Source organism: Opisthocomus hoazin, chromosome 9, assembly GCF_030867145.1.
Source record: "Opisthocomus hoazin isolate bOpiHoa1 chromosome 9, bOpiHoa1.hap1, whole genome shotgun sequence".
NCBI lineage: Eukaryota > Metazoa > Chordata > Aves > Opisthocomiformes > Opisthocomidae > Opisthocomus > Opisthocomus hoazin.
Window position 1 is genome coordinate 37,471,558 of NC_134422.1, and position 27,276 is coordinate 37,498,833.

The 27,276-nt window shown below is 50.2% G+C and overlaps 1 protein-coding gene across 1 annotated transcript in view; it reads right to left on the reverse strand.

Annotated features, from left to right (window-relative positions):
* Positions 1-15,810: 15,810 nt before the first annotated feature.
* Positions 15,811-27,276, reverse strand: part of NDUFA10 (NADH:ubiquinone oxidoreductase subunit A10) — a 42,887-nt gene continuing 31,421 nt past the window's right edge. Inside the window, exon 10 of the mRNA XM_075430649.1 lies at positions 15,811-16,268. Coding sequence (XP_075286764.1) covers positions 16,200-16,268 — 69 coding nt within the window. The 3' untranslated portion in view covers positions 15,811-16,199. The remainder of the gene's footprint in view (positions 16,269-27,276) is intronic.

Here is a 27,276-nt window from a genome sequence, read left to right on the forward strand (position 1 = left end):
CTCCAAAGCTGGCAGCAATTTCTGTTCCTTCAGACAACGTTCTCCCAGGGAGCAGCGCACAGGGATGGGGCACAGGGAGGGAAGAGCGACCGCTCCATCCGCTCTCCTCCCGGTTCATGGGGTGGATCGCATGCCACGGCGAGATCCTGCCCGCTGCGTTCCTTCTGTTTCAGGGCTGACCGGTTCTCACCAAGACACTGCCCGTGGGCACCTGCTCTCCTCCACCCAGGGTGGGCATAGGGGGCTGGTTTGGGGAGGGTTGTGGAGGTGCTGAAGTCAACTGCAGCACAGATCTGGTCTCTGAAGTACGTCGGTCAGAGCTATTTTGGCAGGATCCTTGTAGCACAAACTATGGAGGAACAGGTTGCTTTCAACATTGCTCTACAGCTGTGACAAGGAGGATTTCATTCCTACTGTGATCACAAAAGCGTTAGCGAGCTGCAAGATAAAAAAGAAAAATCAAGCAAACATAAAACAAATCCCTAAAGATCAAAAGCATTGAAGAGTTTTACTGGGATGCTTCTAAGGGAAAAAACCCCACGAAACCAAGAAAACCCTCACAAGCGGACCACTACATAAACACAAACCCCACCTTCCTGAGCAAACCGAGACCCACACAGGCTCCCAACGCTTAGAGCGCAACACTGTTTGCCAGGCTTTACCCCGAAAGACGAAGATGTCTTCTTCCCAGCCCTCATTTTCAGGAGGGCATTGGGCTGTTTCTTCGCCCCAGCTCCTTCAGCAGGAAGGGGAGATGGGCCGCGTGACAGCCACACCAAGCCATTTGCTCCTCACGCTTATAGAGGAGCAGTGCAACGCGTTGCCTGCTCCCTGCCCTCTGTGCTCTTTCTGTTCAGAGCCACGAGTTTCAACACGTTTGGGTCCTGGAGCTCCAACGGGAGAGCAGGGCTGGGACACAGCCCAGAGGCAATGAAAGCGTCCAGCAGCATCACTTCCCTGCTCAGCATCTCCAGTGCACGAGTCCTCTCCCAAGCTAAATCTCGCTGCCAGCATCTGCTCCTGCAAATGCTGCAGCCAGGCTGCGCAGCATGGCCTCAGCTCCTTGGGGCTCTCTCCTTTGCTCCTCCTCATCTTGGCCATGTCTTCGTGCAAGGAGTAAGCTCCATAGCCCAGCCAGTGCAGCACTGACCTCCAGTGACACTGAGGAGACACTCTTCTGTCCCCACAACTTGGGGGGGGGAGGGGGGGGGCGGGCACAGACATGGCCACAGACTGCCACGAAGGATGGATGTCCTTGTGTAGCATGTCCCAGCTAAATTGGTGGGGCCATTGCCACATCTGGGTGGCACTGCCAGGCCCTGGATGGGGAACAGGGTCCCCATCACCGTGGTCTGGTGTGTCCCCCAGCCTCCCTGCCACCGATCCATTCCTCACAGCTCGGCTGGAGCATTTCTCCTCCTGATGCCCAGGGGCCTGTCAACATCCAAGGGATAGAGAAATTTATGAGCCATATGTTGCTCCTCCAATTAATCGTGCTGTGGTCCCGTTTCACTGCAAGGCAGGCTTCCCTTTCTGCTCAGGCATGTCAGCAGTGGCTCTGGAAGGGATTTCCTCCTGGATACCCTCTGCTGAGCAGCCACTGCGTCCCCAGCCCACCCTGCCCTGTGCTCCTGGCTGAAGGATGCCTGCACATGTGGACGCAGTGCCCAGGGACGCTTAGACCCTCAAGCAATTGCCACAGCCCTTGCTAAGCAGCCAGGGACAGCGTCAGGGGACGCAGCATCCTTTAAGCTGTAGGAGATGAGCACAGGCACTGGAGCGGGATAGAGCATCTCAGCTGGGGCAGCCATCTCAGCAGCAGGGAGCAGCTATGGGGACACACCAAAGAACGGGGCCAGGACGTGCATGGAGCAGGCTGTGTGCCCCACAGAGCATCCACGCTGCAGGGCTCTGCTGGGGTGCTCAGGGGCTGGTGCCTCGCTATGCCTGGGGAGCACTGCTGGACCTCGGGGGCATCAGCAGAGTGCTCGGGCTTCCAGCTGGGTGAACAGATACAACGCAGTGCGAAGCAGAAAGGACAGAGCAGCCTGGGCTACAGAGGAGGAACGGGCTGAGGAGGCAATGAGCATAATACCAGCCCCACCACCCCTAGCCCTTGCTCTGCCGCTGGTTCCCAGGGACTTTCGCAGCACTCACACTCACGCGAGGGTAGAGGCAGGATGGGGTCACTGCTACGCGAGTCCAGCAACACAAAGAGGACTTCAGAGCTCTCCTCGCTAGAGCTGACTGGCTTCCCTCCTCCCTCCAAGTGGGTCTTCTCTGTGGCTCTGTCTCCATCTTGCTCTTGGGCCATCTCCTGGATCAAGCTTGTTGCACAAAGCCAGAGTAATTGCCCTGCCTTGGAGGGCTCTTCTGAAAATCAGCGCATTCAAGAAAATGTGTCTTTGAGGTCCTCTGGTGCCCAGCATTTGGGGCCATCCTGGTCCCAGGGACAGAGCTTGTATTCACGCTCTGCAAACAACAGGGCATTCAGCAGAAATGAAGAGACAGTAAATTCAGAAGTGATGAAAAAAAAAAAAGCATCTTTTCACATAATTTGCCTTGGGGAACTCAATGTCATATGATGTGGCCAAGGGCAGGGACTTGTAGGATCAAACAACTGCTGAGCTGACCCTGGGTATTTCTGTTATTCACACCAAAAAATAAGCTACATACAAATGGGGAAAGCCTGCTGAGTGAACCACACGCAAGCACCAACATCACTCGGGCTGTTTTGCCCATGCAGCACCATGCTGGAGAAGACTTCCCAAAGAGAAACTACTTTTTGTGGGAACAGGTCCTGGGAACAGCCTGGATGTGGGCTGCAGGACTTCTTGCAGCTTTCCCTGAGGTTGCCGTTACCAGCTGATGCCACCCTAGCCGAGTCAGAAAAATCCTTTCCTAGTGACAGTGGCAACCAGTGCTCCCACCACAAGGATGGGTATCAGGACTTGCCCCTTCCAGCCACTCCTGGAAGATTTTCCTTGAACCCAGCTTGATTCCTTGAATCCCTGTACCTTTGCCGGGAAGATCTTGGCTGCTCGTCTCTGTACCTGCCCTACAAGGAGCTACAGCCAGCGTTCAATCGAGGTGCCGGGCTCGGGTGTAAGGGCACCTGCAACTCCAGCCCACGTCCCAGGGTCTCTGGATGGCACCACCAGCTGTGGCTTGAGGCTGTGGCCTGGTTTGGTCTCTCCCTTTACTGCAGATGGTCCAGTAAATGGGTCTACAGCAGTAACGCGGTTCATGATTAAAAACGGCACTGGAGGAGGTGTGAAAAAACGTGAAGATGGGAATACACAGAGTCAGGATAAAATCTGGGCTTAGAAAGACCAACTTTCTTCCCAGCCCCATTTTATGTCAAGGGTTTGACCTTTTGCTTGAGGTGCAATGATTTCTGAGATCCTAAAACATACCCAGATTCTTTAATAAAGTACAGTTGGCGAGAGGGACAGAAGCTTACACTGGGAACTTGTGGAAAAAAATAAGCCACATGTCTTTTCCCTTTTAAACTGCAGAGGGAGAATGCAGGGAAAGGTTTAGATGAGAGGCTCGGCCCTGGAAGAGCTACTGCATTGAAACGTAACCTGCAAAAAAATCCTACGCCAATAAAAGCCCCCAAATCCCTTCAATTATCGCAGCTTTCCCATCAGTACTTACAGTAGGTTGACCGTTCCCTCGGGTGCCAGTGCCGCAGACGCTGGGGACCCGGGAGCACAGCCTGGAGAGGACTGGGGACGCTGCCGGCGCTTTCCTCGCTGGGTCGAGCCGTCCCGCAGCGAGCCCTTTGCGAGCTGCGTTACCTCGGCTCCCCGGCACTGCAGAGGAGCCGGGGAAGCAAGAGCCCAGGGGAGGTCATGCAAACCAGCTCTGCATCACTTCAGGTTGGGGTTGTTTTTTTCTTTTTTTAAAGCTGGTCAGATAAATGTTTTGAGAAGACATATTAAAGCCGTGACTGCTTTCTCCAGGGAACTATCAGGATGATTTTATTTGGCCAGAGCACGGTAACAGGGTCAGGCTGTCAGCTTCTATTAAGATTTGGATGTGCGTCACTGAATGGAAAGTGCTTGGCTATATTGCTTCTCATTAGATTCCTTTATGATAAATCTAAGCATTAACTTACTACACTTGGCTGATCTGAAGGTTATGTGCCTGGCTCTGCAGCCACCCCAGCGGGCTGCAAACCAAATGCCTTCCCCCGGGAAGGGCAGCTTCACCACCACGGTGCCCGCTCCGCAGCGGCGAAGGTCTCTGCAAAGCTCACGACACTGGCATGGCCTCTCCCGCCATCCCCATTTCCCTGTCCCCCCCATCACCCAGGGGAATGTTTTTGGGTAACTAAGGGGTACTCACTTGCTTAACAGCTCGGCCACACGCCACCGGTCCACACCTCCTTCCACAGCCCCTCACACACGGGGCACGGGGCTGGGCTTCAGCACTGCTCCAAGGGCATCGCCGAAACCAGAGGTGAAAGCCTCCCCCTTTTTCTAAGCCAGGCTGAGCAGATCACTCTTGCACACAGAGCAAGCTCCTTGTGACCCCTCCTACAGCACATCCAGGCACTGAAACCCCACCACAGCCAGTACCTGCAGGTGTAAATGGGGTTGCTGGGGACCCACACTGGGACTGACCCATGCCAGCACAGCGAGCGCGTGCTGCTGCGCGAGAAAAAGACGAGACCAGGATGCCATAATCTAATCTGGTGGCTTTCTCCCCAGGAATTTGGGCCAAAGGTCTGCCTCTCACACTTTGATATGCCCAAATCAGGGACTCGCATCCTCCATCTTCACTTAAAGTCACAGAGCAGCTCTTGAAACTCCTCTGACCACCTCCTTGGTGGGCAAATGGATGGGCAGAGAAGTCCAGACCAGCCACAGTTCTTCCCTCCTCCTCTCCTGAGGGCACCCCAAAGGACAGCCAGCCGAGGACATGGGAGCACGCTGCAAACCTCTGATCAGAGCCAAGGGTGACTCAGCTCCCCCAGGGACAGGCAAGGGACCAAGCCATGAGGCTGCCGGAGTGACCGTGCCACCACCACTGGGCAAACGCGTAGGACCCACTCAGCAGCTCCCCAGCCCTCAGCTCCCACAGCAGGAACGGGGGCCTACAACGCACCCCCAGATAACATTCCAGAGCTGGGAAGCTTGCTCTCCATGCCTTTTGATTGCATTTTTATTTTCTGGCCAAGGCAGGGGGCCCCCTCTCCCTCTGCAGTTCCTCTGGATGCGGAGCTTAATCCGCTCAGGCCAGTTCCAAGCGTCTCTGCCTTGCATCCCATCAGCAACAAGGGCTTCGCACGAGCACTTCCCCTCCTCATTTGTTTTTATGATCTCATGAATTTATCAAAGACAATTAAGCCGCCCCTGGTTGAGGCATCCCAGACAGACTGCTGGAGTCCTCCTGCCCTTCCAGAGCAGCTTCTCCAGGTCGGGAAGGGCTCCTCGACGCAGGGCTTGGTCCCGTCAGCCCGGGCAGACCCTCTGCCTGGAAATGCAGCAGCAGCATGGCCGCAAGCCGCCGGGTCTGTCACCGGAGCCCGCGCCACACTCCCCACCCTGGGATGCACAGGACACCAGGCTGCACCACCACCAAGGTCCCCGCTGGCTAGAGATCAAAGATGCAAATACAAACAAGCACTAAGTGCATTCTGGAAGGTGTTTCGGGAGCTGCAGCAGGAGGGGTCCTGCTGGCAAACGCAGAGCTGTATTTCGAGCCATTCATTATCGCCCGTCTCAAAAAGACATCGGTGGCTCCCGCACACGATCAGATCTCCAGGTCCTCGCTGAATCCCAGCGCCAGCCAGCCGCCTTCTAACACGCACAGCTACAAGACAAGCCAGTTAGCTGAAGTTTCCCCTCCCAACAAACTAGGTAAAACTTAAACGGGATTAACCGTGCGCCCCTGGGAAGGCCTGGGGACAGCAGGACGCGCCCGCAGCCTGCGAGGTGGCCGCAGGGGCCCGGAGGTGACACGCAGCATGGGGCACGCGCTCCTCCGGCTGCAGCAGACCAAGGAGGAGCGAGTCCTCCCCACCCACAAGCCCACCATCTCTGGGTGCATCAGGATATATCTGGGCAGAGAAGACACCCAGGGTGGATCTGAAGGCTCTCCTGGGATGCTGCGGTAGTTTCCCATGCCTGGGGCTCTCCCTTTTAGGGGTTAATTACAGTCACAGCTAACAACCTCTGTCTTTGTTTACACTGGAGGCTGGCACACCCCCAGTCACTGGGAACGGGGCGGGTTTGGGCCACTATCACATCTAAAACCACACACAGAGCTGCAGCCACAGACAGAAGGAGCAGCCTCCCTGCTCCTGCTGGGCTGCTCCCCTCCCAGACAACAAAAGGGCTGGTAAGCAGTTCAAAGTTCTCCCCAGTACAAAAACCGTCTTTGAGGGTAATTTCTTTCAGCTCGAAAGCAGCTGAAGTTAATTACACAGCAACGAAATATCACACTTTAGTATTACTTAACTCCCCTTGGCCAGGCTGCCCTGAAGTGCTGCTCTGCTTGAGATCCGGACCCAGGCGCTTTCTGATCTCCAGATAACGTCCTGGTCAAACAGGGGAGAGGCAGGTAATGGGATGCAAGACCCACCAGCGCCCGGGAGAAGGGGCGATGGAGCACGTGGGGACACCCACCGTGCGCTCCCTTCGAGCTGGGTGGTGGCTGGGTGCACCCCCAACCCACTGTCGGGTCTTCCAGCCCCTCGTGCTTTCCCCGGGGGGACCCAAGCAGCCTCCAGCCTCACGCTTTGATCTCAACTCCTGCTTGGAATTCAGGCATCTCCTTGAAACTACCGCAAAGGGCGCTCACACAGGTGGATGCTCTGCGTGGTCTGTGAGTAATGCTGCCGTCTGGCCCGGCGGTCGTCCTGGGAAGTCCCCTGGCCATACCCGGTGTGCCTGCCAGCTCTTGGCCAGATGAGCTCTTTACTCACCCATTTCTTGAGCAACAACTTGAGCGCCCTGGCCAAGGGCATTGCAAGTGTCTCCCTCCATTCTCTGCAGGCCCAGGAAACTCTGCTGAGAAGGATGGAGAGCAGAATTTTTGCCCTGTCTGAAGCTTGAGCTGGGGCACGGTCTGCAAGGCAGGCGAGTGCCTGGGGGCTGGCAGTTGCCCTGCTCGCTAGTCACCCCAGAGAAGATGCTCTGTGCCCCTCTTGCCCTGATGCCACTTGGGCACTTTGTCCTGTCACCCTGCTTGGAGATGACATGGAAAAAGGCAACTGGGAACACCAGGCTTGTGGACAGGACACAGAGGCCAAAGCACTTGCAGAGAGAACCTGTGCTCCCCAGGCAAGAGACAGGGCTGGCCCAAGGATCCCCACAGCTGCCACATGATACAGGGCACCGCAAAGCCAGGAGGATGGGAAACCCCAGGGTTGTTCTTAGTGTCAGCAGCCAAAGTGGAGTTGAAGCAGTTAAGTGCCCTTCCTATGCGCTCAGAGCCTTGGCTGCCCCAGCCCACCCCACAGCAGTCCACAGGCCCCAGTCTGAAGCTCAGCTCCCCCCAGGCAGGCTGAAGCCCCCTGCTCGCATCCTCCAGTGCTGCACAGAGGAACAGGCTGCATTGCCACCTAATGGGATGTGCTGGGAAAGCTATATGCATCCTCCTGGAAACCAGCAAGACCTGCGTGCTGGAGGCTCTGCAAGCAGAAGAGATGCTTACCCAGCTCCCCTGCCCCGGCAGAGACCTTCTGGTCAGGCTGCCTCTGGCACTGTAACATAAAACAGAGCAGGGGGCACAAATCAAAGGGGATGGGAGGATGCGAGCGGGTTTGTGTACTCAGAGCTGTGCCAGGGAACACCAGCGAGAGGCAACCGGCTTGTGACCCAGCGGTATCACAACCCAGATCTGAGCGCACAGGCAAAAGGTTTATTGGGTAGCAAAGTCGTTTTCCCCTCGCCGCCTCCACAGCTCGTAAAAGCTCCTGCCAGCAGAGCAGGTTTAATATTCAGCTCTTCGAGGGAGCAGATACGCTGTCCAGTTAAACATGCCTCCTTGCCAAAATGCTGCATGCAGACAGGCACCGAGGGGAAAAAACAAGACCTGCAGGGACTCCAGCAACAGATGTTGAGTCCGTGGCGTGGCTAGAAGGGGGGACAGCTGGGCCGTGAAAGCGCAGGGCCACTCAGGCAGACACTGATGCACTGATGTCTCCGCTGCAATCCCAGATTGGCTGCGTGGCTCCAGGCAACTCGCTTCATCCGCCTCCATCTCCCCGCGCCCAAGAAAACCAGTGCCGCAGGAGGCTGGGAAGCAGCCCTCCCGCTGCATCTCCCAGCAAGGAGCTCAGCGAGCCCACCGTGTCTCAAAGCAAGAGAGCCGCCAAAACGCTTCCTGGGAAGAGCCTGCACCGCTCGCCTTCAGCAGCGTTACTGCACGAACGCCTCGTGAGCCGGAGCCTGGGGTGCAGAGCCTGCTCTCCTGCCTGCAGAAACCACTGCCTGCCCCCTCTGCCTCCCACTAGAGACCTGCACTGGAAATAGCTGGGCTGTGCTTCACCCGACTTCAGCGTCCCGAAAGGAACCAGAAGGTTGCGAGGGAGCAGACCCAGGACTCGCCAATCTGACCATGCTTTGCACAGGGAACACTTGGGGCTACCCATGGAACTGGCAGCAGGGTCTGAAGCCGCCAGCAAGATCTGGGAGCTGCTCTTCTCAGAGATGCATAGTGGCACTTGCAGGTCAGCAGAGAGCTGTCAGGCACACTGGCGCAGGTGAGGAAGCCATACTCACAAAACTGAACATACCATCTCCACCCTGCTGCTCTCCATCACCACCTGGAGAGCAGCACAGCTCTGATCTGCCCCAACACAGCAACAACTTCTCATGGTCCTTCCCGGGGAATTGTTGCAGACAGCGAGGATCCCATCTCTTGAACTAATACACTGGACAAGGTCACCTGAAAGCGATGCTTGAGCTGAATGCCCTGCTCATCTCCCTAATCCTGCCTGGGGACTGGTGGCTGGTCTGTATCACCAACTTACAACCCAGCACAACCCACACTGTGATAAGCAAGCAGCAATTAGAGCATCAGCTTTGATGCCTCACTCCAGTTTAGTCCCTTGCCTCCCTTCTGCTCTGTCAAGCCACGCCATCTTTCTCACACGTACTCAGAGCAAGCACCCTAGGGAGAAGTCAGCAGGGATTTATGAGACCTGTGACTGTGGTGGCTTTGGTTTCCCATTCTCTTTGAAGCACAGCCCCTGCCCACACCAACCTGACTTCCAGGACCACCTCAGCTGGCAGGGCAAGCCTGGCTCATCCACCTCACCTCCCAGAGAGCACTGCACAACGGAGGGAGCAGGCAGAGTCAGTCAGGGCTGAGCAAAGGTTAAAGCTGTGCCACAGTTTTGGCCGTAACCTTACCATACACAACAGGCCAGAAGTCCAAAACCCAGCTAACACAGGCTCCAAGCCCACACCTCACTTTCACCCTGTCCTACCGAGGCAAGTCAGGCCTCAGTCAACCTCCCAAAGGATGCCATAACCGCTTATTATAACCTTTGAGATCTCTCTTCCTCCCAGTTCCCAGCAATGACCCCAGCAACAGGCAGCTCTCAGAACAGAAGGCCAAAACCATGTCTACGTATCAATGTTAACCCTCAAAGGAAAACAGACCAGTTGAATAGCTGCTGCGTTAAGTGTTGTGACCAGGACTGTTTATTCCAGGAGTAGGAAACAGCTTCTGCAGCAGACAGGGCTTATATGAAGGCAAAGGCAGGACAGACAGACTCTGTACTCCTGTCTCGGCCACAGAGCTCAGCAAGGGCCTGAATTTTACCTGCATCCAAAGATAAAAGCAGCAAAGGATTTCATCAGGTTCCTTCTTTCCTCCTCCTTCAGTGGTTTGGGTCTCTCCTGTAAGCAGGCAGAAACCAGAACCCGAAAGCAGCAAATGGAGTCTCTCTCACGATGGCAAATCCCACCCTGCTCAATGGTGGCTCACACCAATTTCTGAACACCGTCACACCTCTTACAAGATGACAAAAAAATCTACTTTGTCGCTCAAAACACCCAGAGCTGACAGCAGGCACCAACAAATGGGCACAAACTGGGGGCTGACATAGGCCACGCCAGGGCCTAACAGGTCATGGCTGCTGTATCTCAGCGCTGTTTTGTGTACTTTTTTTTGCAAGCATCAACTTTTATACAACAGAAACTCTACTGTGAACTTTATACGCAAGAATTTGATTCCCAAAGAGGAAACAAGGTTCCACACAAAGGAGCAATCTGTCTGGACCAGTCTTCTTGTAAGCAAGAGGAGGAACCAGAAAAGAGCAAACCTGTACATCAGTGGCTCGATAAATTCTGCTTACACCCCATTTGGCGATACGCAGAGTGGCATCGCCGCGCTCTCCTGGCACCCTGACGCAGCACAACCCCGTGCCCCCAAGCGCTGGTTCTCCGTTTTCTGCCAGAGCCCCACGAGCGCTGAAAGGAGGACGCCTGCAGCAGCGAGATAAGGAGCCCAGAGAAACCAAAACCCGTGCTGTGCCACAGCTTTCAGCCCGCTGCTGGGAGAAGCACGCTCCCACTCGGCGTTGCCCACAGCCCCACGCCCAGCCAGACACACCAGCGATCCCCGGCCGCACACCCGCGTTTCCCTGCCTCACGCCGGAGATGGAGCCGAGCGCTGGGAACGCTCTCCCGCGGGCGCAGCAGCCCGCACGCCAGCTGGCAGACGCAGCCTTTCTCCCCCACGCCAGCACCACTGTCTGGGATTGTGTCTCCAGGCCATGCTCCGTGAACTGCTGATCCACGAGCAGGTGGAGGAATGAGGCGTGGTGTCTGCCTCTCCCGCAGGGAACCGCAGCGGCTGCCACAGACTCAGTGCCCAGCTATCTTTGAAGACACTTGGTATACACTAAGCTAATAGAGACGAAGTTTTCTCAGGCAGGCAAGATCTAGGTATCATTTGTACCTGGAGTTTTTCTTTGGGAGGGTGGAAAACATCAGCAAGAATCAAACAGTCAGGAGTGGTCCCATCAGATAGAAGCAGCTAGGCTGGGCTCCAGCACCTGCAGAAGAATTACACAGCACCAGCAGGCAACGTGCTTGTTTTGATCTCGCTCTGAACACTTATTTGGCAAATTAAGACTTAAAGCTGGGAACCAGAGCAGAACCTGCAAGTCTCATGCCATCCTGCCACCTGCGATGCTCACGCGATGATGCTATCTGAGCAGCAGCTACATAAAGAACACTGCCCTCGTACCAGGGTTTAAAAGGTCAGAGCAAATTAAGTGCTTCTGAGTGACTACGAGGGGAAAGTTTCCCCTTCTCAGGAAAGCTCTCTAGCACAAGCTCCTTTCTCTAGCATGACAGGACAGCATCTCCAACCCAGGACACCAAAGCTGGAGCAAAGCCGTCTCCTCTGTGGCCAGGCTTTGCTCATCACTGCAGTGAGACTGAGACATAGAATCATAGGTTGGAAAAGGCCTCAAAGATCATCAAGTCCAACTGTCACCCCAACACCACCGTGCCTGCTAAACCATGTCCCAGAGTGCCACATCTACACGATTTTTCAACACTTCCAGCGACAGTGACTCAATCACTTCTCTGGGCAGCCTGTTCCAACGCCTGACAATGGCGCCTTCTCACCAGTGCAGCAGAAAGACAAGCTGGGACCACAGAGCTGCACCTTTCTCCCAGGGAAACCTAGATCCTACCTCGCTTCAGGCCTAAGGAAAGCATCAGAGAACACAATTTTGAACATCTATCCCATCTTTCAACCAGTGTTTTCTAAAACACTCATTTCGCACATGAGCTAAGCAGGGTCATGGGAAGCAACGCTGTCAGATGGGCTCAGTTTTGACCAACAAGGATGGGAGATCTCAGGGCCATGCACCTCCAGGAAGCTTGCCCAAGATCACATGAACATATGGCAGAGTCCTTTGGACCTCCTTTTCCTCCAAGACCTCCCGGAATGCAGATAGCTTTTGAGCTTCTCCATAAATGCTCAGCTTACACTCACCCTGAGCAGGTACACTTCTGGAGAGCAGCCTGTCAGGTTGCGGTGTGCCATGCCATCCCATCCCCGCTCTGCTTTGGTTGCTTCCATTAACTTTTGCACAAATGATTCATTTCGCCCCGTCTTCTGTAAACAGCATTCAAAGCCAGCTGGAATTTGCTGTGCACCTGTATTACACTCACTCAGCAAGCTCCTCCACAGAAGGGATTCATCTCAAGCTTTGCCTGTGGCAGGGGTACAGCAGTGCGCATCCTTCTCTTTCACTGCAGCAGCTCTTTCCTTTCACAGAACTGAAGCAGCATGGTTAACATCTGAACATCACCACTATTAAAACATGAAAGTTACACCTTGAAGGAGGAAGGGGAAGAAGAAACTCACTGGATCTCTTAATTGCAGCCCTGGGCCAAACCTCCCTGCTGAAGAGCCCAAGGTGGGTAGGGGCAAGTGAGGAGTCAACACCTCAAGCTGAAGTGCAAAGCACAAGGAGGCTCAGACACACACAGGTATCTTCAGCAGAGACTGATCTTACCACACCCCGGACAGTTTCAGTTGTCCCCCAGCTGACGAGGAAGCTATTAACGGACACACTGCGAAAGCACAAACACTCACCAGTCAACCACAGCAAAGGCCAGAGGGGATGGGTATGAGACCAAATCTGAAACGCGGTAAGCCGAGTTTTTAGAGTGGGACAGGTGTTGGCACAAAAATCACAGGCACTTGAGGCTGAGAGGCAAGCTTCACCACCTCATCTGAGGCTGCAGCGCGTCCAGCATTCGTTTTGCTGGCCTCTCTCTTCATCCCTCTTGTGCAACCAAAAAGTGAACCCAAGGGGGAGTTAGCTGCTGGACTACTGGACAAGCCAACCGCAGACATCAGCAAGACGGTGTAAATATGGTCGATGGCTGTACGTGAAACACCGCCATTCCCAGTGAATCCGTCTCTAAAGTAGGCAGAATCGAGCACGGGACATGACAGGCAAGAGGCAAACTTCCCCATGCATTAACATAGGCAATGGGAACTCAGGGTAAGAGGACAGACTGCAGATATCACATGCGCACCTACGCAGAAGTGTGGAGAGGACTTGAGCCATTTTATCTGTTCCAATCCAATACAGAACTGGAGATAGATTCATCCAATTGGCACAGCATAGTCTTCAAAAGCCAAAATCTTTACAGCTGGTTTGCTAAGAGACTTTTTTGAGGTGTTGGGAGTGGGAAGGAGGCAAGAGAAAAACACAGCTAACGCTCCTTCCTACAGCGGGGGGAGAGAAAGTTATTTCCTTCACAGATTTAGTTTATAAACAGTTTTACTTTTAGAGCAGAGTTAAAACCAGGATAAAAAAGTATGCTCAAGATGCATTTTGTCATACCACACTGCTTGCCAGTGAAGCCAACATTGCTCTTCCGGACTGGAATTAAACTCCTTTACATCCAAAGCTCAGCCCAGCTCTCAGCAGACAGCAGTTTCACCAGCACCACACACAGCAAAAGGCCTTTCGAGGAGATCCAACCACAGGTTGCATGACATTGCCAGGTGAGTTACAGCACCTGGACAACACAACCATACTGAGATGGAGGACAGCTGTAAAAATAGATCTGGACTACTCCAAAGGGCACCTAAAGCCACAGCAGATGTTCTTTTCATCTCCGCACTCATTACTCACTGCTGCAAGATGGCACTCTGGACAGGTAAAGAGAAGCAAACACTAATGGTTCAAGATCTCATTGCATAGGAGAAGACAACAGTGGCTTGGGCTGGCCGGTCCTCAGGCATGAGCGCACCAAGATACACCTTCCTGGGGGAGTCACGGATGAGGAAACACACTGCTGAGCTGCAACACGCACAGGTCCAGCACCCTGACAACCAGCCTCTGGAAGGTGAAAACGCACAGAGATCTTGCAATGGTTCAAAAAAAGAAACCGCGCAGCTCTGCAGGACTACCTATACCAGTGCTGCTGCATTTCACCCAATTCCGAGGCACAGTGCTGGCCTTGCACCCCAGCACTTGCTTGTCATGGTGAAGCCACCAGCCACGTCAGAGCAGGGTGGCACAGCAGCAAAGTCCTCTTGTGACCAGAGATGAACCTCTAAAGCCATAAAACATGGAAACAAAGAGCTAAGAGATCAGTGAGAAGAGCCACATTTCTATCTATTTTGGTGGATTGAGAACTGGCTGAATGGCAGAACTCAGAGGGTTGTTATCAGCGGCGCTGAGTCTAGTTGGAGGCTGGTAACTAGTGGTGTCCCCCAGGGGTCAGTACCGGGCCCAGCCTTGTTGAACTTCTTCATCAACAACCTGGATGAAGAGTTAGAACGTACCCTCAGCAAGTTTGCTGATGACACCAAACTGGGAGGTGTGGTAGACACACCGGAAGGCTGTGCTGCCATTCAGCGTGACCTGGACAGGCTGGAGAGTTGGGCAGAGAGGAACCTGATGAGGTTCAACAAGGGCAAATGCAGGGTCCTGCACCTGGGGAGGAACAACCCCATGCATCAGTACAGGCTTGGGGCAGACCTGCTGGAGAGCAGCTCTGCGGAGAGGGACCTGAGTGTCCTAGTGGATAACAGGGTGACCATGAGCCAGCAGTGTGCCCTGGCTGCCAAGAAGGCCAGTGGGATCCTGGGGTGCATCAAGAGGAGTGTAGCCAGCAGGTCAAGGGAGGTTCTCCTCCACCTCTACTCAGCCCTACCGAGGCCCCATCTGGAGTACTCTGTCCAGTTCTGGGCTCCCCAGTTCAAGAAAGATGAGGAGCTACTGGAGAGAGTCCAGCCGAGGGCTACAAGGATGATGAGGGGACTGGAACATCTCTCCTATGAGGAGAGGCTGAGGGAGCTGGGCTTGTTCAGCCTGGAGAAGAGAAGGCTGAGAGGGGACCTTATAAATGCCTACAAATATCTGAAGGGTGGGTGTCAGGAGGATGGGGCCAAGCTCTTTTCAGTGGTGCCCAGTGAGAGGACAAGGGGCAACGGGCACAAACTGAAGCAGAGGAAGTTCCGTCTGAACATGAGGAAGAACTTCTTCCCTCTAAGGGTGACGGAGCACTGGAACAGGCTGCCCAGGGAGGTGGTGGAGTCTCCTTCTCTGGAGATATTCAAGACCCGCCTGGACAAGGTCCTCTACAACCTACTGTAGGTGACCCTGCTTCGGCAGGAGGGTTGGACCAGATGACCCACAGAGGTCCCTTCCAACCCCTACCATTCTGTGATCCCACTGCTCATTCATTTCAGTATCTAACCAGGCCCCTAAGGCTCTTGTTAAAGAAGTTTCATACTGGTTTTGATACGGGAAGGAGCATGGGCAAGACTGGGCTGCTTAATTCAAAGGCATTGCCCTGAATACTGGAATGCCTGGCAGCACTTTCATTCAGTGATCGAAGCAGTTAGTCCCTTGCTGGAAATGCAGAACTACTGCAGACTATATCTGGACAGCACTGCTTGAACCAGTGCCAAGGTGCCTCATTTGTGTGACTAATACCAAATGAATCGTTTCTTTTAAAAAAGAACCCCAACTTGGACTTTCAGGGACTTGCAAAAATAATGATTATATTTGTCTTTGATACACAAACATTTTCTTCTGTAGTGCCCATTCAAGGGAAGAAGCTATGAGTACTACTGCTGGCAATTATTTTTAGTATTTTTTTATGCTTCTAAGCACAGATATTTTGCTGTTTAAACTGAGATCAACACTTGTTTCCTCTCAGTGAACTTTTTTATGCTTGCTTGGACGCCAATGTCCAGTAAGAGGCTTTCAGAACATGATGCAAGCGCTTTTTTTAGCATGAGCACTCTTCTAATGAAACTAATAAAACACCATGCACGCCAGAGCAAGAAATTAACTTTGAGAGAGCCAGGAGGATACAGGTTTAATTTCTCTTGATTCAGCAAAACCACAATAATCCTGTGTAATAATGTGCCACAGTCTTGATGAAGAGAAAGTTTAGCATTGATCTTAAGTCTGCCCCTGTAGTACCAAATCACTTTGCTACCACATGTTGACTATCAAACATCCAAAGACAAAGCACCCTGAATTCACCAGGGAAGAACAGACCAGAATAAAGTGATTTGCCTTCTATGAGTCTATTCTCATATGCTGTAGCTGGAAGATGACTTAACCAGCATTTTCCTCATGCTACACAACTGACGTGGAGCAGGCACGCTGAACTTGGCTGCTTCTTCACTCAAGTTCTGTGGTCCATCACGGTCAGGGCTCCAAGGGGAGGCAGATTTCACTTCAGCCAGATCCACTTGTCACCAACATCAGCATTGTAGCCTTGCCTAAAATTGCGACCAGGAAGCTAGAGAAAGCAGAAAGTTTAGTCAGAAACATTTATCTTTTCACTCTACAGAAATTTTTACATTGTTCACAAAGTGCCTTGTGGTATCTGCAGCAGTACAATGTGAAATTTTTTTTTTTTTTTTACAACATAATGATTGATTTGCACTCATAGAAAAATCAGTCCCTCTGAGAAATTTGAGCTGTGCAGCTCAAGGGGAGCCCCCACAAAAACCACTATGCCATAGTATATATAAAAAATAGGCCAATACATCAACAGCACAAGAGTATATTCCACCTGGATTCATCCAGTTCTTCTCCCCTACACATCCATCTGCCCAGTTTTAGTAAGAACTGACCCCTCTAATCACAGCATGTAGCAGAGGAATTGAATCAGCCAGTAGAATCTCCTTCCAAAACAGGCACACATTATTAAATACATGGAATATTTCACACATGAAATACTGAGTTAATTACTACATTAAACCGTTCAAATAAAATTGCATATTTAGCTTTCCAGAGCTGAACTTAACTTCATTAAAGCAAAAGCAGTATCTGCCTGTCCTCAAAAGCAAAGCCAGAAACCACTACTTGCTGGAAAAAATGAAGCTTCTCAAAGTCCACACCGGTACCCTGGGACCTAAGCAACAGCCTTCACGTGCTGCCTCTGAACCTTGCTGACCTCTCAGGCTGCAACTCTTCTGCACAGATCCTTACTGCTGCTGGGAGCAGCCTCCGCCGAGGCAGCTCGGACACGCAGGCTAGCCTGACCGACCCTTCTGTACCTGTGGTTCCTTGATCAGGGCTCGGGAAACAACAGTGGTGCCACACAAAGTCATGGCTCTGTACAGTTCGTTGCACACCACTGTACATGGGAGAGCAGAGGGCTGGGGACAGCAGCAGGCAGCCTTTCCTTCTGATGGCATCTCAAGAGCTTGGGCTAGCTGTACAGGCCACAACAGAAAACAAGGAGCGGTTCGAGCCTTGCGAACCGGGGAACGCACTGTAGGGGCAAAGGCTGGATGGACTGGAGTCTACAGCTACATCAGATGTAGTAGGAACGCTGGAGGGTCTGTACCTTCACCAGGGAGGGAAAGCAAGCTATTACAGAGAGCAAATGGAGATGAACAGCAGTTGTGTCTAGACCTAGAGCCGAGTTTGTGAGACCACGTGCAAGACTGAAGCGCACAACACCCTTCCTGGTAGTGCAATCTAACCAGCCCAGATGCCCCACAACCAAAGCCTCACGTGAGGGTTCAGGAAGGAGAGATCCTGCACAGCTGTGCATTGGGACACAAAGCCAAGCCTGGCCCTCTCCACCTGCTGCCACATGCAGCCACATTGCAAAAGCACTCAGGCAAGCATTACAGATGCAAAAATTCATTGGCCAAGCCGTTCTGCTTTCAGCTTTAAAGATTTGGGAAAAGAGGCTGTTTAAATAGCAGCCATTTTAAGTAATTACAGAGGCAGCGCACAGGACTACAAGAGAAAGCCTGCCAGTACGGTTAAAATAGCAAACTCCCCTTACACAGCACACGTGCTCTCTCTGCGGGCGAGGAAAGCGCTCCTCCAGGCAAAGCAGGCTGCACCAGGTCAGGAGAAGCACGTCTATGTGACAGAAGACTCACCACAAGCGTGCCAACAACGCTGTCATCAAATCCGACTCCTACCAACTTGCTTTGCAAAAGCAACACAATTTTTTAGTGCAGTTTCAGCCTGAATAAACAAACCAGGCTCTGTACCCGCTAGATAACTAAGCCACAGGAACAAAACCTGCCAGTGACAGCATCAGTGCATAAAGTAGCTACTTTAGCCATTACTCTGAACTGAGTCATCCTATGGAGGAATCGGCTGAAGCTACATTTCAGCCTCTGAGTCTCAGGTGCTAAAGCAGTCCCCTTCAGTAAGCACAGACCGTGACCTGAAATGCCAGAGACGGTTAGGTTCCAGCTCCAAAAGCAGAGTCTACCTCCTGAACCTCTCTTCCTATCTCCAGGAATGAGAGAGAGGCAGAACACAGCATTCATCTTTGAGATACAACACTGGAACGAGAAAAACCAGCTATTTAATTCAGGATGAAGCCTGTTGTTTTGAGAAAGGGAGGAGTATTTGGCTTTATTTTTTTGAAGGTCAGAAAATAAGACACTTCTTTCCCTAAAACATCAAGCTAACAGAAGACTTCTACCTCCTTCATGAGACATTCCCCACCCTGCGTTGCCATTCATGATTGGTTTTTGTAAAGTTTTTCATTTGAAGTTGTCTTTAATGTCTTGTCTAAATATCAGAAGAAACCATGCAGTCCTGTGAAGAGTCACTCCTGCTGAGCAAAGAGGAGAGGTGAGACGAAAATAAATGATTACTATCTCTGCCCTGCAAATTTACAGTGGTGAGCTAGGGAGGACATCAGACCTGCTGTGACCAGCCTGCATCTATTAATTCTAGCACAAAACCAGCTCTCCCTGGTCCTCTCCAGGCAGCACATAATTGGCCCTTTGATACTTCAAGAGATTCCCAGATAACTAGATTATTAAAGCAACAGGAGCTCTCTGGGAAAATATAGAAGTTTACAGTTTCATTTCTGGGTAAATCTGCCCTCTAAAAGATACAATATCAGTCCCAACAGAATTCAAATTCATTGTCCAAAACAAATTCCCCATGTGCCTTTGGTTAAAGGCATGCAACACATGAAAGCGAATTCTATAAAAAGTATTCATTCATACTCCATTGTTCACAGTGGGCCTTGGCAAAAGCAGTCAAGTTTCGGGATATGTTACAGCCAGGCTTTCAAAATAGCCCCCCAAAAATGGGAAGGGAAGGCAGAGTAAACAAATCCCATATTACATAGCAAGCAGAATAATGCAAATTTATGTTCTGTGCACTATCTGCACCAGGTACAGGTAAGATGACTGCCTGACAACAGGCTCTTCAAAGCCCACTTACCACAGCCGCATCTGAAGAAAAAAAAGGTGCACAACTAGGAACAAGGTAGGTCTATCCCAGAGGGGAGGACACTGGTGATCTTCTAGCACTTCTTGAGCATTTGGAAAAACACCGGAACAGGAGTCATTCCTGTTCTCACGGTCTTCTGCCTCCCCCCCAGCTCCTCGCATGCCCACCTCCTACCAGAAAAAGCATTTGCTCAACGTCATGAGGAGCCTGGATTAAAACAGCCAAACAAAACGCGTTGCAGCGATGCTGCACAGCATACCTGAATGGCCTCAACAGCATGACACCAACAAGGAAAGGTCCTACAGTACACATCCTCTCATCTCTCTGCTGCACAGCCCAAGCCAGCTCTGCAGCTTTGCTGGATCCTTCCACAAGCTCCATCACCCCCTCGCCCAGCGAGACGCTAGTCACTCCCTCGGCTGGGTTAGTTCTCGGTGACCCCGCAGCTCAGTCAGCCAAACACCGACCAGACCCTGCAAACAAGAGAGGAAGGGAAGATCTGGGGATGCAGGGCAGGTGGTAGGATCTCTTTTTTTGGCGCCAACAAATGGTTAAGTCAGCACTCCAAACTGCACCCAGCCGAAGTTCCCAGCCTGTTCTGGCCACAGCTGCTTAGCCAGCACAAGGGCAGGGATGGGAACACGCAGCCAGCCCTGAGGCTGCTGGCATTGCCGCCAGAAGAGGTAAACCGTCCAGCCTAGAAAAGAGATGATGGAAGGGAGATAGGACAAAGCTCTCTAACTTGCCAGTAGCTGGGAGAACACAGAGAGGGACTGAATATTTATCATCTCTTCCAGTACAAGATACAGGCGCCATCAAATGAAGCCAACGGCTTGAAGGACTCCTTGCTGAAGAATAGATACTGCTGACAGAAAATTTAGAGGGTCTCGATGGGAAAACAGGCAAGTACCTGGCAGTGACTTCCATCTTCCACAAGACTTGTGCATTATGAGTAAGTTTCCCAGTCAGAACAATAACGAAAATCAGCAAGGCCACATCATTTGCAAGTGGCTGGCATAGTCACAGGAACGCTCCACATGTGTTACCTTCAAATCACACTTGAGTAAGACCAAAGAAAAGGTGTGACTTAATGGCCACATTAAAAATAATAGTAGCACATTCTATCACTGATTAATTATTAACAACACGTTTCCATAGGCAAGTAAAAGGAGTAGCATACAGGGTCAAATACTCACGGACCCCCCTGCCTTCGAGAGCCCTGGCCCACGGGATTCCTCCCAGTAGCTCCTTGAAGAGGGCAAAGTCAGCCCTCCTGAGGTCCAGGGTTTTGATCCTGCTTATCGCCCTGCTTCCTCCACGCAGGATCCTGAACTTGACCATTTCATGGTCACTGCAGCCGAGTCTACCTCCGACCTTCACATCCTCCACCAGTCCCTCCTTGTTTGCTTATAAATATCTGCAGGGTGGGTGTCAGAAGGATGGGGCCAGACTCTTTTCAGTGGTGCCCAGTGACAGGACAAGGGGCAATGGGCACAAACTAAAGCAGAGGAAGTTCCGTCTGAACATGAGGAAGAACTTCTTCCCTCTGAGGGTGACGGAGCCCTGGAACAGGCTGCCCAGGGAGGCTGTGGGGTCTCCTTCTCTGGAGATATTCAAGACCCGCCTGGACGCGGTCCTGTGCAGCCTGCTGTAGGTGACCCTGCTTCAGCAGGAGGGTTGGACCAGATGACCCACAGAGGTCCCTTCCAACCCCTACTATTCTGTGATTCTGAAATAAATCCCTTTGAGCCCTCTGAGGTCCTTCCCCAGCATCAGCCCAAATAGACCTGTGGAGCCACCGACAGGTTTGCCCAGCACCAATGGCAGAGAGAGCAGTTGACCATCACACCAAAGCTTAACCATGTTGCCCAGGACAAGCAAGAAAAGCCCTGCTGTTATCACAGTAGCCATCTAGACACTTTACAACACAAGAATTAAGTCTCTGCTCTCAAGAGCTGAGGACTGAAGCGGCACTGGCCAAGCAAACGGGATCAGAGATCCCATGAGACAAGTCCAACAGCTCACACGCGTCCCCACAGCAGGAGGTAAACGCAATCTCCTGCAAGGTCACTGCCAAGTAACAGATTCTTCCTCTCCGTGGAAATGGATGAGACAAAATCAAGCCTTAGTCTGCTGCATTACACTGTGCAGAACTTAGAAGCTGGCAGCAAGGATTATCTCAAGAAGTGTGCGATAAAATCCACCACACAGAGCATGAAACTAATGAAACAAGCTGTACCCAACAGCAGAGCACGCTCAAAAGAATGAAACTGCTCAACTTTAAAAGAGCACCAGTAAAAAGATGAAAACAAGATCATCTCATCAGTTAAATTAAGAACCCTGCCACAGACGTGTCTGTCAAAACTATAAACATGATGAAAAGCCCTATAAAGTGGTATGGGCTGCAGAGTAGCAACAAACAGCTTCAGCCAGCTGTTTGCTATACACTGCGGCTGCACTTCATAGCTCCTCAAAATAATTTCGAGCCAGACATGTACAGGTAGAGCTCTGGAGATTTTTAACAATCCAAGAAGGTCTACATCCATCAGTTTAGAGTCTGCCTTGTTTTCCAATGTTTCAGGAGCAAAAATAATTACCATTTTTTCCCCTTCTATTCCCGTGCTGCTTTCTAATGGCTGGACTTCACAGCTAAAATAGATCTATAAATAGCACGTTTTGAGCAGCGCTGATCAAAGAGCACTTAAAATCAGAGTCATTACTCCGCAAGCATGCGCTCATTCATCAATACCCAAACCTTTTCATTTAGTGGCTGTTTATAACAAGCACAATAATAGCACCTTCCATCACTGCTGTTAGTGAAGACTGCTGCTTTTTCCAGTAGAAATCTTGACTTCCAGAAGTTTATTGTCAATGTTTGTCGTTGGCAGACAGCTAAAATCTGAGAGAATCTAAAAACATGTAGCTTCAAATATTGGCTGTATTCTGGAAGGGTTTGGTTGCTATGTTCCAGAGCAACACATAAGAGAGGAGGGAGGTACATTTCCCCCCAAACACACACCAGGGTGGATATGGTTTGGTTTCCAAAGGACTGGCATAGACAGATGTTTGTTTACAGCTCGACTCCTGCCATTCTTCACTCAAAGTCCGTAATGCTGTTAACCTTTATTATACCCCAAGTAAAGGCTTTACTGACTTGAGGTTAAAACAATTCCAATTTGCTGAAATTGTTCAATGAATGTTGTCCTACCCTTCATTCATTCATCAGACAGACAAGACAGTAGAAATCTTTTGGAAAGAGAAGCGTCCGTAAGGAGGACACAGCATACTTCTTCAAAGCTGAAGTAGTTTATTTCAAACAACATAACCGAGTTTAAGCATGAATCTGATTTTGTAAAAACTGATGTGACTCACAACTGGAACATCTACAAACACCATAAACAATCTAATGTGTATCTCTAGCCTTGCTGTTGCAGGACAGCCAAGAATAAAAAAGCAGAGTACAGCTATGTATATTTTGTTGCAGCTCTTTTCCACAGTGCCTACCTGCCCTAGTGACTATTCTCCATAGCGGCAGAATAATATCTACTTTAGTTTTTCCTCAGCAACGAACACGTTAGAAATGCCTGTTATCCACTACAGAGTGCAAACCTACCATAGGAAAAAGCCAAGTACCTATATCCAAGCTGGATAAAGTGTTTCAGTAGCTGTAGACGTGCTTTTCTAACCGGACAGGTAAAATACAAAAAGCCTCTTATGATAGCTCTCTATCTTACATTACCCAAAATAGCAGCAGGTCTTAGCAATACCAGTTCAATATCAAAAAGCCCAAAGGCACTCATCAGCAGAAAAATCCTATCAGGAAACAAGGACGCTAACATAGTAATGCCATCCCAACCAGAATGGAACCACCACACCTGAACAGTTAAACACCCCAAACTGACACTATTTCACAGTTTAGCCAGAAATAGACCCAAGGATCCTTCTTACAGATTTGCCAAAACCATTTCCTGATTTAGAGCACGATTTTCAATACAAGATACCATGAAGAAACTGTCCTCTGCGGGTTGGAATTTTTTTAAATTAAAGTTTCCTTGGAGTTGCAGAAGAGCAGAGTGGGAGCAGTTCCCTTGCAACTTTTCTCCGTTTTGCTTAATCACTAACAAAAGATCTTCATCCATGCTATCTTCCTTGGGGGGTTATTTTTATTTTTTTATTTAGGAGAGGTCTACCCTGCAGATGACATCCCTACACGGGTATGGGATTGAGAAGGGTTTGGGAGAGGGAGGATGTACTCCCACAAAAACATTTGTGTTTCCTTTCATAGGGGTCCATGGCAGACTCAAGTTTGAAATGGATTACTTCAATGCCAGTGGGATTTTACTGTCTTTTTGATTTACACAGGCACCCAGTGCCTGGGAAAGCATGGTTTGTCACCTGAAGCAAAACAGATGCAAGTACCAAGACCTAGATTTGAGACACTCCCAAGGTCTCTCAGATTCCTTCCCCCCCATATCTGGGATAGATATCCCTGCCAATTGCCCGTGATATTTTTCAAGGGAAGCAGGGTAGAGAAGATATGTATTTCTGAAGTAGAAGAGGGGCTGAACAAATCTCTAATGCTCTTGCCATACGTGCAAGATTTGCAAGAGTGGAGGAGGAGTGGGGAGACTGAAAGATAAGCAGATCACATGCCTATTCCCACTTCTTTCCAGGTACTCTTCAGGAACAACTTTCCCATTACTTGGTTTTAGTTATTCTTCAGGTTTTTCTGGCCTTACCGATATTTAGTTAGGCAACATCTTGTTACTTGAGAAAGGGCTAAAAATATTTTTGCAGATATAAAGCAGAAAAACCTTAAATTAAGCCTTTTCCTAATTTATTGTGTGTCTGTTTTCATTCCTTCCTGTACTCAAGAGCAGACAAGGCTGGGCATTACAGCTGTCAAACACCTCCATTAAAATAAGAATTAGGAAGGGAAAACTTGATCCTAAAGAAAAACTCCATCAAGCCAAGAAAAAATGTCAGGAGAAAGAAAACAGAAGATTGTATCAGAGAGACGCTATGGTAACAGTCACAAACACAGAGAACAAAGATATCCTAACCTCCCCACTTCTGCAAGGCAAGAGTACTATGGAAGACAACTCATGGCTTAGAAAAGGCTTATTGCAGCAGCTGTACTTTGTATGTAGGCGTGGGTAATGTCCTCTGTGCATACAAGTAGAATTGGTCAAAGGGTTTTTTTAGAAGCTTGTAGCTTTTCTTGTAACCCAAACTCTGCAGTCAAAGGCCAAGATGTTGAGGACCCCACCACGCAGCATCACCACGTTAAACCTCAATGCATCATTTTGACAGAAACACTCCCTGTTGCCAATCCAGACTGGCTTCATGAAAGCTTAAGTATTCCTTTTGCAGTTCAGAGTATTTCAAATGTAGGATTTGTGTGTAAGTCAGGAGTACTCTGCACCCTCAGAGGAGATGGGAAAGCTAAAGGATTTCCAAGTTCCCTTATTTGCCAGCAGCCATTTTCAGCCCCCTGCAGCCAGAGCTGCCAGCCAGGGTCAGGGCTGCACTTCACATGCAACCTTGGCCAGTCAAACCTGGAGAAAGTCTTCTCTTAATGTTCCCCCTTTTGGGCTAGCTATGGTCTTCACATTGTAAACACATGTTCTTACAATATTCACGGGGTTTTTTGGGTTGTGAGGCTGAGTTGACTGATGTGGCAGGCTTACCCTCCCATCACTCAAAAGCTCACTGTGTTACAGTTGTTATCCTGCAGCTATCTAAACTAACCAGAGGCAAGGCAGACATCCCACACTTCAGGATTTACCCTCCCAAGGCTGCATCCTTACAAAACAAAGAGGGGAAACAGAGCCTGGGGCAAAAGCGTGGGACTCCCCACACCTCCGATCTGTTGCCTCTTCTCTACTTGCTGCTACAGAAGACTACAAGGGATTGCAAGTCACACACTCCCCTTTAGTAGGGCAGAAGGGAGGAAGATGAGGAGAAAGATACAGGGATGCAGCTGACAAGGCAGCCAAGCTGGTGCAGCTGCTGTGGAAAGGCAGCCACGCCATCCCAGTCACGCTGCTGCTACTTCCCCTTCCACAGCTCCGGTATTCACCTAACCCCAGCAACCCAGTCAGTCTGGCAATCTAGCCTAAGACTAGTGCAGGAATGAAGAAAAAAATAAATCCTTGCTAGGTTAACAAGCTGAAGGGACGTGCCAGAGAATTATGGGAGCTGGATTGCACCTTGTAGCAGTAGTTAGGTCTGACTAGCTCAAGCTTTCCTTGCCTCCTGGTCAGCACACTCTTATTCCAAAAGCAGTCTTCCACCAAGGGAAAAGGGCAGGGAAAAAAGAAAACGAGAGCCTTCTCTTACCTTTCAGGGTCATATTTATTTAACTTTCTTGATCAGTTAAGTGTTAGACAGAAAAAAATCTGAGCCACCAATTTTGTCTCTCCTTAATATGGAGCTGCACTGACAAGGATGGACAAAGCAGAATCATTACTAATGCCAAGAAAATCCCTGCTTTCCTCACATTGCAAATGTGGTACACATGGAAAGTCTGTCTCACTGCAGAAAGTGATATTGAACAATTAGATCGTTCAAAGGAAGACAATGACCACCATCCAGGAAAGAAGCCAAGGAATGGAGGTTGAAGTGTGCCAGGATCAGCAAATAGCCAGTGCACGGTGGGGAAAAGCAGTAATAAGGTAAAGCATGGAAGGGAAATATGTGGCTCACCACTTCCATGCAAGAGCAGAAGGACACTTCAGACTGAAAGATGACCACTAAAACTGATCTAAGAAAGCCTTACACACAGGCACATGCAGCCACTGGAGCTAGATGTCACATTGGGACAGGAAGCGTCTTTGAAAGCAGTTCAAGAGTGGAGAATGAATTCTTCAAAGAAATCATCACAACTGTCTGCTTCAAGGGTAAGGTACACAGCCCTGACTTCCTTTTTTCTAACTGTGTAAGTTTGGCTAAAAAAAGATACAACGTTTTGATATGGGATTTGCCTTAGTATAAATGGAACTTCTAGGTGCCTAGGCCTGTCTTGTCTGAAGAAGAATCTGTGTGCCAAAGCATTTGGTTATTTTAATATACACACATACTTACAGAATCTTAGCAAAGTCTAAAGAGGATAGGATACCCCTCCCACTGTGCAATCTTACACCCCGGAGAAAAGATAGCGTAAAAAACCCCAGAACAACCCTAGGGCATGAAATGCCAGCCAGTTTTCAAGCACACTATTGAAAATAGCCCTTTTCTCCTTCAGGGTTTCTTAGACTCGTGTTTAAAGCCATTGGTGCAAGCCATTGGACAGAGGAGCTGGGTTACCCGAACCAGGGTCAGAGCACGTGGGCTAGACAAATGCTTTCTGTTAGGGCTGGTGACACGAGAACGGAGACTAGGTTCTAACCATTTTGCTTTCACCTGGAGTGAACAGCAAATGCTTTACTCTGGGCTCTGGTACACCTTGTGATAAGCAGCCCACTATAAATTTTTTTTGGTCGTCTTAAACACAAAGTTTACATCAACAAAATACTGATCATTTCCATACAATATGCAGTGAAGGGAGAGGTGGCAAAGACTATTTTAAAGTTCTCCAGCTTTGTTTTCAGAGGTAAGGATGTAGCTGATGGCTTGAATATGAATCTTAGACAGCTGTACTTTTATGCATACAGAAAAGAGCATGCACGTAGAAGAATCCTTTTTTCACCACCCCTAGGAGATTCAGCAGGACTTGCCAACAGTATTCAGGAGTGTGAAGTACATAAGTACATTATTTAAGTACACTGATTCCATTAAACAGAACCATTTGTTTTCGTCTTCTCTGCAAACACATCTGCCTAAGTGCTCCAGCTTCACAGGGCGCACATGGAGTTTGGAGCATTATCCGTGGGGATCATGCACGGTTGGAAGAAAGCAGAGAGATACAGCAGTTGTTAAGAAAAAAGAAGTGTAGTCAAGTCTTTACCAGTCTGACAGTTCCTAAAATAATGCTGCTTCCCTTAAGAACAAACATGCTTATCTCTGATCTACAGAACTCGACTAAAAGGTTACTTTTCCCTTGCCAGAAAAGCATCTTTAGAAGTTTATGAATACCTGAA